The sequence below is a fragment of the Bactrocera tryoni genome, chromosome 4 (assembly GCF_016617805.1).
Source record: "Bactrocera tryoni isolate S06 chromosome 4, CSIRO_BtryS06_freeze2, whole genome shotgun sequence".
Lineage (NCBI taxonomy): Eukaryota > Metazoa > Arthropoda > Insecta > Diptera > Tephritidae > Bactrocera > Bactrocera tryoni.
The window spans coordinates 63,630,482-63,645,878 of record NC_052502.1 but is presented as its reverse complement, the minus strand read 5'-3'; the positions used below and the strand labels follow the sequence as shown (position 1 = coordinate 63,645,878).

The 15,397-nt window shown below is 40.2% G+C and overlaps 1 protein-coding gene across 2 annotated transcripts; it reads right to left on the bottom strand.

Annotated features, from left to right (window-relative positions):
- Positions 1 to 3,000: 3,000 nt before the first annotated feature.
- LOC120773560 lies at positions 3,001 to 11,126 on the bottom strand. 2 transcript variants are annotated; one of them, XM_040102529.1, is made up of 3 exons: positions 10,545 to 11,126; positions 3,605 to 4,243; positions 3,001 to 3,534 (listed from the first exon to the last, which is right to left on the bottom strand). In XM_040102529.1, the coding sequence occupies exons 1-3, from the start codon at positions 10,696 to 10,698 to the stop codon at positions 3,518 to 3,520; spliced, it is 810 nt and encodes a 269-aa protein (XP_039958463.1). In that variant the 5' UTR covers positions 10,699 to 11,126; the 3' UTR covers positions 3,001 to 3,517. The 2 variants fall into 2 exon arrangements, with proteins under 2 accessions (XP_039958463.1, XP_039958462.1); XM_040102528.1 differs by having other exon boundaries at positions 3,001 to 4,243.
- Between the last annotated feature and the right edge of the window lie 4,271 nt (positions 11,127 to 15,397).

The following is a 15,397-nucleotide window of genomic DNA, read 5'->3' as shown; positions in this document are numbered from 1 at the left end:
GTCTCCTCCCGAAGGACAGCATTACCAAAACAGTTAACTTTACGATGAAGTTTAAGGTTACTTTCGGCAGCAAGGATGAGTGGAACGACTCCGCTCTCGAGCTGATGCTGAGGAATAGTACGTTGAGGTGGTACACCGACGGCTCGAAAACGTCGGAGAGAATCGGTGCAGGGATCGCGGGTCCACGCACCAAGCTCTCCATACCTATGGGAAGTTTTCCGAGCATTTTCCAGGCAGAAGTCTTTGCCATAAGTCCGAACATAGAGATAAACCTCCATCGCAACTATCGCAATGAGCGAATAACCATACTCAGCGATAGTCAAGCGGCACTTAGACTCGCTACTAGTGCAGGAGTGTAGAGAACGGCTGAACAGCCTAGCGGAACGAAACCAGGTGCACCTAATCTGGGTGCCTAGTCACAGTGGTATAGCCGGTAACGAACTGGCTGATGAGCTCGCCAGCTCCACACCCTCTATCAATATGGTAGAACCCGGACCCTTCACTGAGGTGGGTCCCCAAACCTTAAAAGAGTTGCTCCGCAAGGAATAAGGAGTGGGCAGAGAAAAGCATTGGCAACGAGTGTATGGTATGCGACAAGCCAAGTTGCTAATTTGGAGTACAACCAGAGCAGGTTTAAAATTGTAATTAACCTCTCTAGGAATAAACTCAGGCTACTGGTCGCATTTTACACCGGCCATTGCAAGCTGAATAGGCATTTATATAACATGGGCCTATCCTCTTGCTGGGAGCCTGAAACACCGGAACACCAGCTAATCGACTGCACAGCAGTCTGTAGACGCAGCTTTAAGGCCGTTGGATCCATGTTTCCGGATAAGGATCGCATTGCCTCAGTAGCACCCGGCAGAATATTGAACTTTATCAATATGCTGGGGCTAAGTGAGTCCTTGTGATTTAGGAGAGGACACAATAGACCTAAGGTCGCGGTGCATTCCTCATTTATCAATCTAATCTAATATGGCAGTTGGGGTAGTATCGACCAAATATTATCTAGTTTTGCCCATACCACACACCACATACTATTAATATGCCACATTCTAAAAAAAACGTTCTCTGGTTTTCATGAAGTACCTCACCAATCATATGGAGTAAAGTCAGCCGGGTATTCTAGAATCCTGATATCAGTTATATGGGGGCTAGGTCAAGTTTTCGCCCAATTTTATCTATTTTGGGTACAAAGCTACACAGTTATGAATAAAACACACTCCTTATTCACTCACATAAGGGGGCTCAGGAAAGTATTAACCCGATTCAAACCATTTTTGATAGACCGATATACTATTATGAGGAAAAGATACTCTCAGAATTTCATATCCCATTGGTATATCCCATACTTTGACCGATATTAGTCAGTTATAGATATTGGGGTCCACATATTCGCTACCTAGGATATTAAACAGACTTGACAGGTTGAATTGCAACAATTTTTGGTCATAAGATGACATACTTTAAAGACATTTTTGGTGCAAAGTTATATCCCGTTATATTAATTGCTGCTTGATTTGTACTATACTGGAAAGTAGGAGAATCAAAGCAATTTAAAATTGTTCTTTATGGTAAGTAAGCGTGGTTGTAGTCGAATTTCGCTCATTTTCGCACAGTGATATAGAAATATGAGAAAAATGCCACGTACTAAATTTAGTCGAAATCGGTCGGGCGGGTCCCGATATATGGGATCTAACCTAAAAGTAGGCCGTGCCACGCGCATGGTCCAATTTTTATCCTGGCTTCTATGAGGCCCTCTCACACTAGCTCGGGTGTAAAATTGTATGTCTCTGACATTTAAATAATTAGTCATTGATTTAATGCTCTTTTGGTCGATTTTACTGTATCATTATAAAGCGAGTGGATGGGGTTATCTTCCTATTTCATCAATTTTTACAGCGTCGATAAGGGTGCTGAAGCGATTTATTGTCAGCGACCTTGGTAATTGTAGCTTAAGTGGTTTAGGGGATATGTACATTAGTGTCAAATAGATGGCCACAACCTTTTTTTAACTTTTAGCCCGCTTGCTTCTGCGATCGGCTATGCCCAATTATAGTTCTATATTTTAATTTAAGGCTTTTGATTCTTACATGTTTTCGATTAATAGCGTTTTGTGGGCGTGACAGTGGTCAGTTTAGATTATCTACGAACTCTATTTTTTACCAAGAAAAGCGTATACCAAGTTTCATCAAGTTAATTTTTTTCATAAAAATACCTTATTCATATCACTTACAAGAGTTTTGTCCATATTTTTGCTGAAACCTGCCCATTGCACAATTCATATGCATTTCGAGATTTAAGTGGACACAAAGTTAACCCGCTTTCAACCGATGAAACGATTGAAACTGAAGTTTGAAATCATTTATTGCTGAAATTGATTGTTGGTAGGCTCAGTTAAGCTGAGGTACAACATATTTTGACGGCTGTATACAAAATTTTACCATTCTTTGTAGCTTCTTCCTCTTTCGTTTCTTAACACGAAATTTTCTTTGAGGAAATATATTTCTTCATTTTAATATTTTGGTTTAATTATATCCTGAACAGGGTGCATTAAGTTTGCCACAAAGTTTGTAACGCCCAGAAGGCAACGTTGGAGACGCCCTTCCCAAGAAGTTACTCATTTGTCGGAGCTGATATACAATCTGAACGATCAAAACTCATTTCTTTTATGGGAAAACATTGTCATATCGACAAGGTATCTTCAAGAAATTCGGCATGGATTGTTATCCAAGCAACAATACGATCTTCGAAGAAATTGTTCAGAATGTCATATAAAATGACCGCTCAAAACCATTTTTTAAAATAAGTTGAACCTGTGAAGTACTATATAATGTATCATAGCTTCGGTACAGTCGGAGTTCTTCTTTTTCACACATTTTATGTGACTGAACGCAATCTCTCTAGCGGAATGGAGTCTGAAAGCCCTAAATAAAAGGATCCGTTTTTCGATTTCGTTTCGATTTACCATACTACTTGATATAAAGTTTCAAAAACAAATAGTACAAAAAATAAAGCATTTATTTCAATTCCACTGGAAACAAAAAATATTTTTCTCTAATAAAAATCAACAGATATTCACAGTACACATATTTGGTGTGCATGCAGCTATATTATAATGTATGTATTAGTGTCTAATTGTATGTATGTAGGTTGTGTGCGTTCAAGCGCTAGGTAAAAGTGTGTTCATGTGCGTAAGGTTTACTATAGTTGTAGTCCTCGATATTAGAAATAAAGCATTCACATCTCACTTCCAAATCGGACCACACCGTTTTCTATCACTGCTGCATTCTTATTCCCTTTCACGTTCACGTTCACTTTCCCTTTCCTGTTTCGCACATCCAGCACTACTACGGCCAACATCCACTCTTCAACTTCATCACCATCGTATCTGCGGCTATACGTTACGCATCGCATGTGTGTGTGTGTACGCCTCAGTCGGCATTATCCAGAATGGCATCAATCAGCGCTACCACCTTCTGCCGGAAGCGGCGGTTCTGTTTCCCGGACATTTCCTTCAGAAATGGATGCAAGCTGTTGAGAAATGATTGATCAGCATCAGGTGAGGAGGGCATTAAACATTGGCGATGATGTTCATTTTTACTTTTAATCCACTCGGCAAATTCCGTCAGATCGACGGCGGATGCGCTACGCGGAGTTGGTTGCGTATCCGTTGCTGCAGCAAAAGCACTACTGTTCGCCGCATTACCGCTGCTATTGTTGACGCCACCGCCAATGGCACACGCATTCATGCTGTTGACGGCCGTCGCTGTACATCGTCCATGTTCCGGCGTTGTGGCACCATGCTCCGTTTTGATGGCGGTCGGTGCCGGCATGACGACTGGTACTGGTATGGCGCACGGCGCTGTCATTGGTGGCTGCACTGTTATGCGTTGTTGCTGCGTCGCGGTTGCTGTACCTTCGTGTAGCGAAACCACAACGTCCTCTTCGGCTATTGCTACTTCCGTGCCATTGGAATCTTTGGTGTCATCACTGCTGACTATGGGCAATGGTATGTGATTGATGCGCGTCATGGGTGGTTGCGGTGTTATTTTGCGCTGTGCAATTATGCTCGGTGTCGCATTGACATTCTTTAGGCGCGTCTTTGTGTAAGGTATTAAGAATTGCAGATATTTGGAGAGGTAATACTTGCGTTTGCCTCGACCAGTACTAGTGCGTGATAGTTTCAACGATCGCAAGAAACTGCTTCGGATCGTACGCCATCTTTCGCGACAATTTCGCACTGCAAATGAGAGAAAGATTCAATGAATAATTATATATTTATTCATGAAGTTAAAAAGTTCAAATTAAATTTATAATAAAACAGGATTAAATAGCAAATAAGTTTCGAATGCGATTTTTGTTCAAAAATACGCGAAAAAATGTATGAACATCTATTGGTGTGCTTAACTCGTTTAAAGCATTTCAACATAAAACTAGTAATAAAGAAATCTCTCTTCAATTCCTAGATAAATCTTAAATAAACCAGAGTGGAAAGTCTCAACTCCTTCGAATTGCCTTTTCTTTTATAGTAACTTTACTCTGTAATATTTTGCTCAGCTCAGTGGTTGAAATAAGTTGCTTTCAGTTGAAAAATATGAAGTTTCGATACCTTCAATTTTGGGTTGCATATGACTTTGGAAATAAACTATGGACGATAAAGATTTCTAGTGTATAAAAGTATTTACTATTAAAGAACTTTCACTTCCAAATAAGCCTACTTGCGCAGAGCAGATAGACAAGCTCAAAAATACGAAAAATTTCTATGAAACAGCACGTCGGAAATTGTATGCATAAGTTCATGAGTTAAAGCATATTCACTGTCCCCAGAATTTGAATTTGATTAAAATTTGTGTGTGCGAAAGCTTTCTGCAAAATTCAAAACAAGGACAAATTGGCATGAATTGGGCTACGATTTGCTTTCGTATCTCCGAATCGGACCTTAGTTGTAGATGAATATGAGCTTTTTAGCCTTAGAGATTGAACGGGCAACTGCTAGGACTCATAAGAAATCCTATTCAGCGTGCACTTTTAAGGCTGTAAGGATTCGGTAAGTCCAAGCTGTGAAGGGAGTAGTAACCGTGTCATGGCTAAAGACGGATTTTAAAGAATGCATGAAGTTCAGCTATGTGTAGGGTTACCATATTCCCTGATTTTGACCTTCGGCACTGATTCACTGATTTTCGTGAAAAATGCATTGATTCCCTGGTTTCCTCCTAAATCGGCGATGTTTTTTAATTATTATAATTTTTTTTTTTGAGTGAGTGCGTGGAAAAAAGTGAGCATCACAGCATTTGCGTTCCAAAACCCGACCGAGTTCAACTCGCGCAGGTTTTTTTTCGTTATATTCCCCCTTTGCGAGTTGAACATGGCTGAGTTTTGGATCACACACCATATTCTATCGCCATCACTCTTGGACAGAGGCTAGGGTAGTTCTTATACCGAATGCAAGTAGAAACAACCCAACCTATTTAAAGAGTTTATTCACTTAAGCTTAACTTCCATCCTGCCTAAAACGATAGAGAAAGCCTTGGACGTGCACATTAAGGCCGCAGTGACTGTCCAAAGCGTAATACACATACACGCAAGGCAGATCGGTAGAGACTACATTCCATACACTGGTATTTAATAAGGGTTTTGAATATAAGGAATACGCTCTTGTAACGCTTTCGACTGAAAAGCATCCAGTCAATAGGTGTTGATTCTGCTATACAAAGTCGGATACTCGTATTTGACCTCTAGAAGGATTGGACCAGAATATAACGACGCTAGAATGACTAAGGAAGCCTGTAGAGGCACTCTGCAAGGTGGAGTGCTATCTCCGCTTCTATGGACATTAGTGGTGGATAAACTGCTAAGGAACTTCGACAGCAAAGCTCCTAAGATAGTGGCATGTGCGAACGACATTGCAATCGGAATAACGAGTAGGTGTTTACAGTCCATTAGCAGTATTATGACCAACATACTCAATACAGTCTAGAATTGGGTATCGCAAGCGGGTCTGGTGTTGAACCCGGAGAAAGCGGATCTTATTGTGTTCACAAGAAAACACAAAATTCAACCATGGAAGTTCCCTTCGATATATGGGACACAACTCTCTCAAGGACCACTCCTACTTTTGGGTAGTCTTGAAAAGCAAACTGCTATGGAATCACAATGTGAAAGAAAGAGTGAGAAAGGCTAGCAATGCCTTATATTGTACGTGTAGGCAGATGCTCGACACAAACTAAAAGCCTGCTAAGCTAATACGGCTGTGTTAACTAACGTTGAGCAACACCAAAAGCTCCGTCAGGATCGGGAAGGACCTCTCCGAGCCGTTCGATACCAAACGAGATTTCAGACAAGGCGACTCCCTATCGTGCGACTTCTTCAATCTACTGCTGGAGAAAATAATTCGAGCTGCAGAACTTAATCGAGCAGGTACAATCTTTTATAAGAGGCGAGCTGGCGTATGCCGATGATATTGATATCATCAGTCTCAACACAGTTCTGTTTTCTCCAGGCTGGACAAGGAAGCAAGGCAAATGGGTCTGGTAGAGAACGAGGGTAAGACGAAAAATCTCCTGTCATCAAACAAACAGTCATCGCTCTCGCGACTTGGCTCTCACGTCACTGTTGACAGTCATAACTTTGAAGTTGTAGATAGTTTCGTATACTTGGGAACCAGCATAAACACCACCAACAATATCAGCCTGGAAATCCAACGCAGGATAGCTCTTGCCAACAGGTGCTACTTCGTTCTGAGTAGGCAATTGAAAAGTAAAGTCCTCTCTCGACGAACAAAAGTCAAACTCTATAAGTCGCTCATAATTTCCGTCCTGCTATATGGTGCAGAGGCTTGGACGATGACATCAACTGATGAGTCGACGTTGAGAGTTTTCGACAGAAAAGTTCTGCGAAAGATTTATGGTCCTTTGCATTCGATGGAACGATTAGCTGTACGAGATATACGACGACATTGACATAGTTCAGCGAATTAAAAGACAGCGGCTAGGCTAGCTAGGTCATGTTGTCCGGATGGACGAAAACACTCCAGCTCTGAAAGTATTCGACGCAGTACCCGCCGGGGGAAGCAGAGGAAGAGGAACCAATTGGAGAAGGACCTGGCTTCGCGTGGAATACCCAATTGGCGCCACGTAACGAAAAGAAGGAATGACTGGCGCGCTGTTGTTAACTCGGCTATAATCGCGTAAGCGGTGTCTACGCCAGTAAAGAAGAAGAAGAAGAATTTGCATATCCATACATGCTTATAATATGAGTTATACTGATTTTGCTCCTGAACGGTTTTTTTTATGACGAACCCGTCAGATATATTTAATATCACAACAAAAAATGGCATTGACATTTTCGCTCTCAACGTATTGCGGATACTTTGCTAGATTAAAGGCGAAGGATGCAAATGCATTCATAACAAACCAAACGCGATATTTAGCATAAAAATATAGCGGAATAATTGGAGTATTGATATAAAGATCTATTATAATTTGAGATATACAGACATATTTTCGAACCATTGCACAGAGCAATGAAATATTTAAACGGGAACGATGGAGTTATATGCATACAATTTCAAACTAAGCGTTCCTAAAAAATAATAATAATATTAGGTTGTCAACAAAGTCTTGCGGTATTTTCGCTAGTTGGCGCTGAAAGCGCGTAGTTCTAGTTTTATTCGTCGGATCGGGTCATACTATACTTTTTGGAAAGCTCATTTCACGCGCAACACGTGTTTAATTGATTGTCGTTTCGTTTAAGTCGTTCGTGAGTTAAAGCATTGCAAACATGGAGCAAAATAAAGAGAAAATACGGCATATTTTACAGTACTACAACGATAAAGGCAAAAATGCATCTCAAGCCGCCAATAAAATGTGCGCAGTTTATGGACCTGATACAGTTTCCATTTCCACCGCTCAACGATGGTTTCAACGTTTTCGTTCTGGTGTAGAGGTGGTCGAAGATGCGCCACGCTCCGGAAGGCCTGTCGTCGAAAATTGCGACAAAGTCGCTGAATTGGTCGAAAGAGACCGGCATAGTAGCAGCCGTAGCATCGGTCAAGAGCTGGGCATGAGTCATCAAAAATTCATTTCAATTTCAATAAATAAAAAAAAATTCCGTAAAAATAACGCAAGACTTTTTTGACAACCCATTATAAAATAGAACTGCAACTAAATACACAGTGCAATAAATTAAAAATGGTTCAGTTAATCATTTGATGAATAATGTACCACGTGAATCCCAAAACTGAAACCATAAGACTGATCCCATAACCTTGCCACCAGAGTTTTTTGTCTTACCACGCTTGAGAACCGTTTCATAATATGCAGTCCACTAGCCCAAACTATGTATCACCTATGTATACATATAAAAATGAAGCAATTGGAGATTTTGTTAAAAACCTGAAGCTGAATACAGTCTTTGTACCTACCTACAAAACGAAATGTTGCTATATGTATGTATGTATATGTAATTATAGCTGAGAATGGTGTAAAAGCGCTAAAGTTAAGGTTGAGGCATTTGCACTCAACATTTCAGCAAATTCAAATTTAACGCCTGAAGATAATAAAACAATAGATGTGTCTTCCAATTCATAAAAAACTCTTCAATATTTTATGTATGATATAAGTACGTTAAAGACAAATTAGCAGAATAGGCACATAGAATTTTGAAGGGTGCAGAATAATCACAAAGTATGTTGATCATACAATGTTTTGGCAATAGACAATAGCGATACAGATCGAAGGCTTAATATAAATCATGTGTTAGATTTACCTTTTAGAGATGGAAGGCGGGCGCAGCAATTAGCTAATTTTGTTTGTCTTTAATACTAACTGGTGGATGAGGAACGTATGGTAATTAAACTCGTTGCCAGAGTTTCACTAAGATTCATAATTTTTTTCTCAAGCAATCGCTTTCATGGACAACCATCCATTTTGTCTTCCTATCATATTCTGCGCAACATGCTGCCAGCGTAAAAAGCGTTAAGGGCGAAAAGCGGTTGCTTAAATGTTGCACCGAACTTAGGAGCTTTTCTACCCTGCCTTTTGTTGCTATATATAAGTATAGAGCTGTATATTATAGCACTATAATTTCACAGCTGATGAAAATCCCGATCATTGAAACTTTTGCGCTGAGGTCAGATATAAAACATGTGATAAAAAGCCAAGGAAGTGTAAAAGTTTATTATCGCCGCAGTGATTCAAATAATTCTAATGTATATGTTTGTATTTCTACAATTGGGCTGCTTTTACTACTACCAGATTCTGCTCAATTTGTTTGAAAGAAAGCAGTAAATTACAAAATTTTAAAAGTTTCCCATATATGAGCGTATTGAATGCTGCTGTTCTACTGAATATCGATAAACGCGTTTTGCGCAATGCAAATAAACTCATAGAGGTTCTTGTAACCGCGACAAAAAATAGCAATAAATTAAAAACAAATTAAATGCTCGTGCACAAACGCTAATCGCAAACAGCGCAATATGAGCCCCAAGTATAGGGAAAAGTCTGAGAACAACTGCAAACAGAGAGCGCCAGAGAGTCACAATTTGAGTACAGATTAAGGAAATTCATATGAGGCAATAGACGATTGTACGAGTGCGGTAGTGGGCACGTACGTACATACACACATACCATATTACATGACAAAAGCTCCGAGCACAGAGAATGCAATACACGAAAGAGGCAAGCAAAGCTTTTGCAGCAATTGCAGCTGGCGTGCCAACATTGTCGCACCTTGCTTCGCATCTCGTCTAGCCATAGCGCGCACCATGGCGCACATGCAAATGCAGCAAAACACGGCAACAAGTAAACAAACCGATTGACTGGCGGCTGACGAAGCGACACGGTGTGACGCCCCAGTCGTAGGCACACGCAGACCGCCACACACACGCGCTTGCGAAAATGCAAAAAAAAACGACAAAAAAGTTCACAATAACAACTTTGTAAGAAGTTGGGGGCGCAGCTCTGGGCAACGTAACTGAGCGTATTGAGGGCGCTGCCACTGCCAACTGACCAACATGTATGTGTGTTTGTATTGCATACACAGGCGGGCGACAATCATCAAGTTGCGTACGTCAGTCGCCGTTGCGGTGCGCGCTGTGGTGGGGTGGGGAGTGCGCGACACGAATGACGAGCGTAGAAGTGCAGCGCAGTGTAGCGCATGCATCGCGAATGCGAAAGCGAAAACTTTGAAGAACGAACGGCACGCAATTCTACGCTGCGCTCTGCGACTGTTGTGAGCTCTAGCTACTAGCTCACTATTACTACATAGCAAATGCGAAAGCTCCGCCGCATGCACGTACAAATAGACAACAACAATAACAAATGAGTAAAAAATGCATTAACAACAATAGCAACAAAATGCAAACGCAAATTATTATAATAGCAATAGTGAATACGTGAGTGTACTTGTACGTACTCGTGTGTACAACAAAAATAATAGAAACCACAATGTTAGCACTAACAACAATTATGGTTATTAGCAATAAAGACGAAATGGGAGCAGCTGCGACGGCGCCAGCCAACAGGCAAACAATGCTTACATACCATTATCTTTTGTTTCATTGGCCACCTCCTGCCAGGCCTTTTGGGTTTCGTCCTTCTTGCTGTAGGCTGGCAGCGTTGAGTTCCAAAGGCACGGATGGTTTTCGACCAATTGCACAAAGCGCACATTCAGGACGGGATCATCCTTGCGCGCCATGCTGATAGCCGATGTCGCAACACTAGATGCGCGTCGCTGGCGTACAAACGGCGGACGACGACGACGTGTGCGTTGCCGACGCCTGATGTTGCTGATGATGATACCCGTCCGCCAAATGTGCACTGACCGCTCGCGCACCGTATTCGCGCGCCCTGTGTCGCACCTGTTATCGTCTTAACACCACAATATATGTAGTACACCAATAGTCACTCAGACGATGGCTGCCCTCGTTTGCATTTGGTGCGCAAAGTGTTGCGCGGTGCGGTGCGGCACAGATAATAATTGAATGCACGTGTGTTAGTGTGTGTGTGTGTATATATATGTTTTTTGCAGTGTTTGTTTGTATTTGTATGCGACGCGAATTAAATAGTAAACGACGATGCAGCAAAATCAACTTGACTGAACGAGCGTTAAGCGAAAACTGAAAAAGCTGCATTGGCGACAGCGGCGCCCCAACAACGACGACTACTACTGCAATCTCAAATGGCAACAGCAAACGCAAATGCAACGACAACAGCGGCACCATTCAGTCAGCACGAAGAACGCGCCGTAAGCCAAAATAGTGGCACAGTGGGAACGTTTGCAGAAACATGTGAACGCTAATAATAATCCATTGTCGTTCATTTGGAGGCTAAAATGGGTCCTTGTATGCTCATATAATACATTTTCCAACCCAATAGAGAGAGTTATGGATTTTGTTAATTTTTTTGCGAACAAATTGTTGAAAGAACTTGCTTATAGCGCTCCTGCCGGATACATACCGCTTAAGGGATGAGTAGTCAGAACTTTCAAAACAACGAGTGTGATTTTGCATTTTCTTAAAGTATGTATAATATCTTAAAAATATTCTCTGAAAATAGTTAGTAAGGGTTCAAGGCGCTCTCGTTTCTGAGTTTAAAACTTACTTAAAATGTCTTTTTCTTAAAACTGTGTTTTTTAATTGTACAGCTTAGTTTTCGAAATCATGAAAAATAGTGCCAGAAAGAAGGATTAAAAATTAACTGATGGTGTTTTGTCGTAAAATGATTTAAAGTTGTCCCAAGAAATTATCCCAAACACATACTAAAGAATTAAAAAATCGAAATTGGATTACATTTACAATTTTTTCACGTTAGCGTAATTTGTTTTATACCATTTTGAAGAATCACTCGCATTGGGCCATTATCTATAATACTCTAGATCACTGGACGGCAAATCTACGATTTATATATATATATTTTATCATTTTTAATCGCAAACATTTTGGAATATAAATTCAAAATCTAATCGCACATCGTAATTAAAAAATGAAAATTTAATTCTTAATCAAAAGTTAAATTTTTAATTCCGACTTTTGTTTAAAATTAAAAATCTAATTTTTCCAAGTTTTTTTAATTAAAAAATCGTCATCCGTTCCAGCTCTAAAGTAATCAACATTTCTTAAATGGTTTCCTGACAAAACATTGTCCGCATTGTGCACGGCATAGTTTGACATTTGCTGAACAAGTAAATGTTCCGTCCATTCTTCTTAGTATTTAAAAGTTATTTAACATCTGGCGGACCGACAATAATAGATCAATTCATATTAGCTTGAACATAACAACTAACGACTATATTTTTTTAAATACGAGATAAACAAACAAGAAAACAAGAAAAACGTTAACTTCTGTTGCATCGAAGGTATTCTACCATCCATAAATAAAAAAAAATTCCATACAAGAACTTGATTTTGAGCGGCACAGTAGATATATGCTATAGTGATCTGATCTGTAAATCTATGGTCCATGCCAAATTTTGTGAAGACATACTACTGTGCCCAAACAATAAGGTGACATTGTATTTATTTTGAAAATTCTTATACACTTATGCCAACGGATTTTCCAATCTTTGAAACACTGGTTGTAGTCACTTTCCGGGATGGCATTCAGTTCCGTCTTCGCTGCGGCTTGAATCTCCTCTATCGTATAAAAACGGTGTCCCCGGAGCGGTCTTTTGAGCTTGGTGAAGAGCCAGAAGTCACACGGCGCCAGATCAGTTGAATACGGTGGTTGCGGAATGATATGGGTTGAGTTTTGAGTTGAATTTTGAGTTGAGCGAAATGATCACGAATTACGAGGGCAGTATGGGATGCTGCATTATCGTGGTGTAAAAACCAAGAATTGTCTTTCCACAATTCCGGCCTTTTTAGGCGGATAGCGTTACGCAAACGACGCATAACGTTCAAATAATATTCCTTGTTGACTGTTTGACCGGTTGGAAGGAATTCATAATGCACAACACCACGATAATCGAAGAAAACAATCAACATGACCTTGATTTTTGAGCGACTTTGGCGCGATTTTTTTGGTCTCGGCTCTCTTTTGGCACGATATACGCTCGATTGATCGGTTGTTTCGGGGTCGTAAGCATAGATCCAAGTCTCATCGCCAGTTATAATGCGTTTCATGACACCCTGGTAGTCGGAAAGCATCGTTTCACACACTTCAACGCGACGCCTTTTTTTCAAAAAATTCAATGTTTTCGGTACCAGTCGAGATTTGACGCGCTTGAGGCCCAAAACATCCTTCAAAATGGTATTGGCTGAGCCTTTCGATATGCCAACTTCATCAGCAAGGTCTCTAATTGTTAATCGACGGTTTTTCAACACCAAATCTTTGATTTGTTGAACGTAAGCTTCGTCGGTTGAGGTTGATGGTCGCCCTGGACGCTCTTCGTCTTCGACACGTTCACGGCCGGCTTGGAACTCACTATACCACTTGTAAACATTTTTTTAGACATAACCTCATCACCAAAGGCTTTCTGCACCATCCTCAACGTATCCGCAGCAGAAAATTGATTCCGTAAACAAAATTTAATACAAATTCTTTGCACAACAAATTTCGACATCGCAAACCACGAAAAACTCACTGATATCGGCGGTACTGTTAAATTATCAACTTCTTGGGGAAGAAAAGAACGAGCGCAAAATTGCAAATTGATATTTCAAAAACTGTGGGACTAGTGCGAGTATATACAGACGGACATGACTAAATCGACTCACTACGACTTTTTCTTCCGAGTCTTACAAACTTCGTGATATTATTAAATCGTACACGAAACACACCGAAGCAAAGTTACGATTATTTCCCACTGCGGGTTAATAAGTAGAGTTTAATTCGAACACTAAAGAATCTTTTGGAGTTTTCTATACTATAACGCCTAGAAAAAGTTATTTAATCGTTTTCTAACTTAAGAAATTAGCTATATCACACAATTGATAATCTGTATGGGTTGTAAACTTGCAGCTTTACGCAGGATTTATTAAAGGATTAATGTAAACAAAGGTCAGAGCAATGGAAACTTATAATAATATATTAGTAATAATAATAAACTGTAATAAGATATATTTGTAGTGTTTTTCTATATTTCATAATATGTAACATATTTATATTTACCTTAGATTTATTACGCATCGCTCCACTGTGCAATGCCAAAGTCACTGTCGGCGTCCAACTGCAGTTAGAGGTATGTAGGCGTTTCTACGTGCAAGCAAACACTTGCGCTGCACAGCAAAAGTTGCGAGTATATTGTGTGCACCCCTTTGTTGCCACCGCCGTCGCAAAAGCTTGAGAGAATGCAAAATATGACGTCATCATGAAACAAATAACTGCGCGTTGCATTTACTGTAAGCCTTAACGTACGCAAAAGCACAATGGCTAAGGGAAAAAGTTCCTACTGCCATAAGGGCAAAGCCGAGGGGTGATGACGGTCGAAATGTCTGAAAATGGCAGAAACTTCATCTCACAACGCCGTGGTGGTTTCAATTGCTGGCGAGAGCCAAAAGCCAAGCAAGTAACCCACGTACATACATATGCTCAAGCAGTAATCGTGCTAATTGCTTTCGGTCGTCGTTAGGTGTAGTGACTGTAATGATCGCATTGGCCCATAGCAGCAGTAACTGCAGTTCTCTGCATGCAATGGACGTATAAAAAATTTACATCTGCGTCGCGTAAGCGTTAGAACTTTTGCAATGATATTGCATTTGCGGGTTTTTGCTTTATTGTTTGTTTTGCTCTTATTTTTAATATAGTTTTTGCTTTGCCTTGTAAATACCTTACGAGTTGCGCCGAATGCACTTCGGCACATCTACCTGCATACATGTACCTATGTATATATTTAATGTATGTATATGTGTGCTGTATCAGACGCATCGCTGGTGCGAGCTTTGGTGTCGTGTGACGAATGTGCATTGGAAATTATTATTGTTGTTATTGTTAGAATATACGTATTAGCTATTGTGTTACATTTTGTGTTGACTTTGTGATTCGTATTTTCTTTGTTCTTTTACCTTCTGCCTTTTGTGTTTTGTAGGAACTCATTTGAGCTTTCGCTGGTAAAAGTGCAAAAGTGGTGAGGAAGTTGAACTCGCCAGTGTGTATATGTGTGTATACTGTCACTATGCACGTGTTTTCATTCACCGTTTGATGAAATGATAAAAAATGTCTACTGACATACATACATATTTACATTCATCAAATACGGTAGCACTCAAAGTCCGCTTCAGTGTTAAAGTAAAACATTTATCTTAGAGCTTTGAGATACTTGTGCAATAGCTCTTGGTTTTTACATTTCATATGAAAGCATACAAAATTTTCGGATTCTGCATCAATAATAATTTTCTTCCGATTGAGCATAGGGAAAACGTGACTTATTGAATGTTTTTTTCATTATAATATTCTCA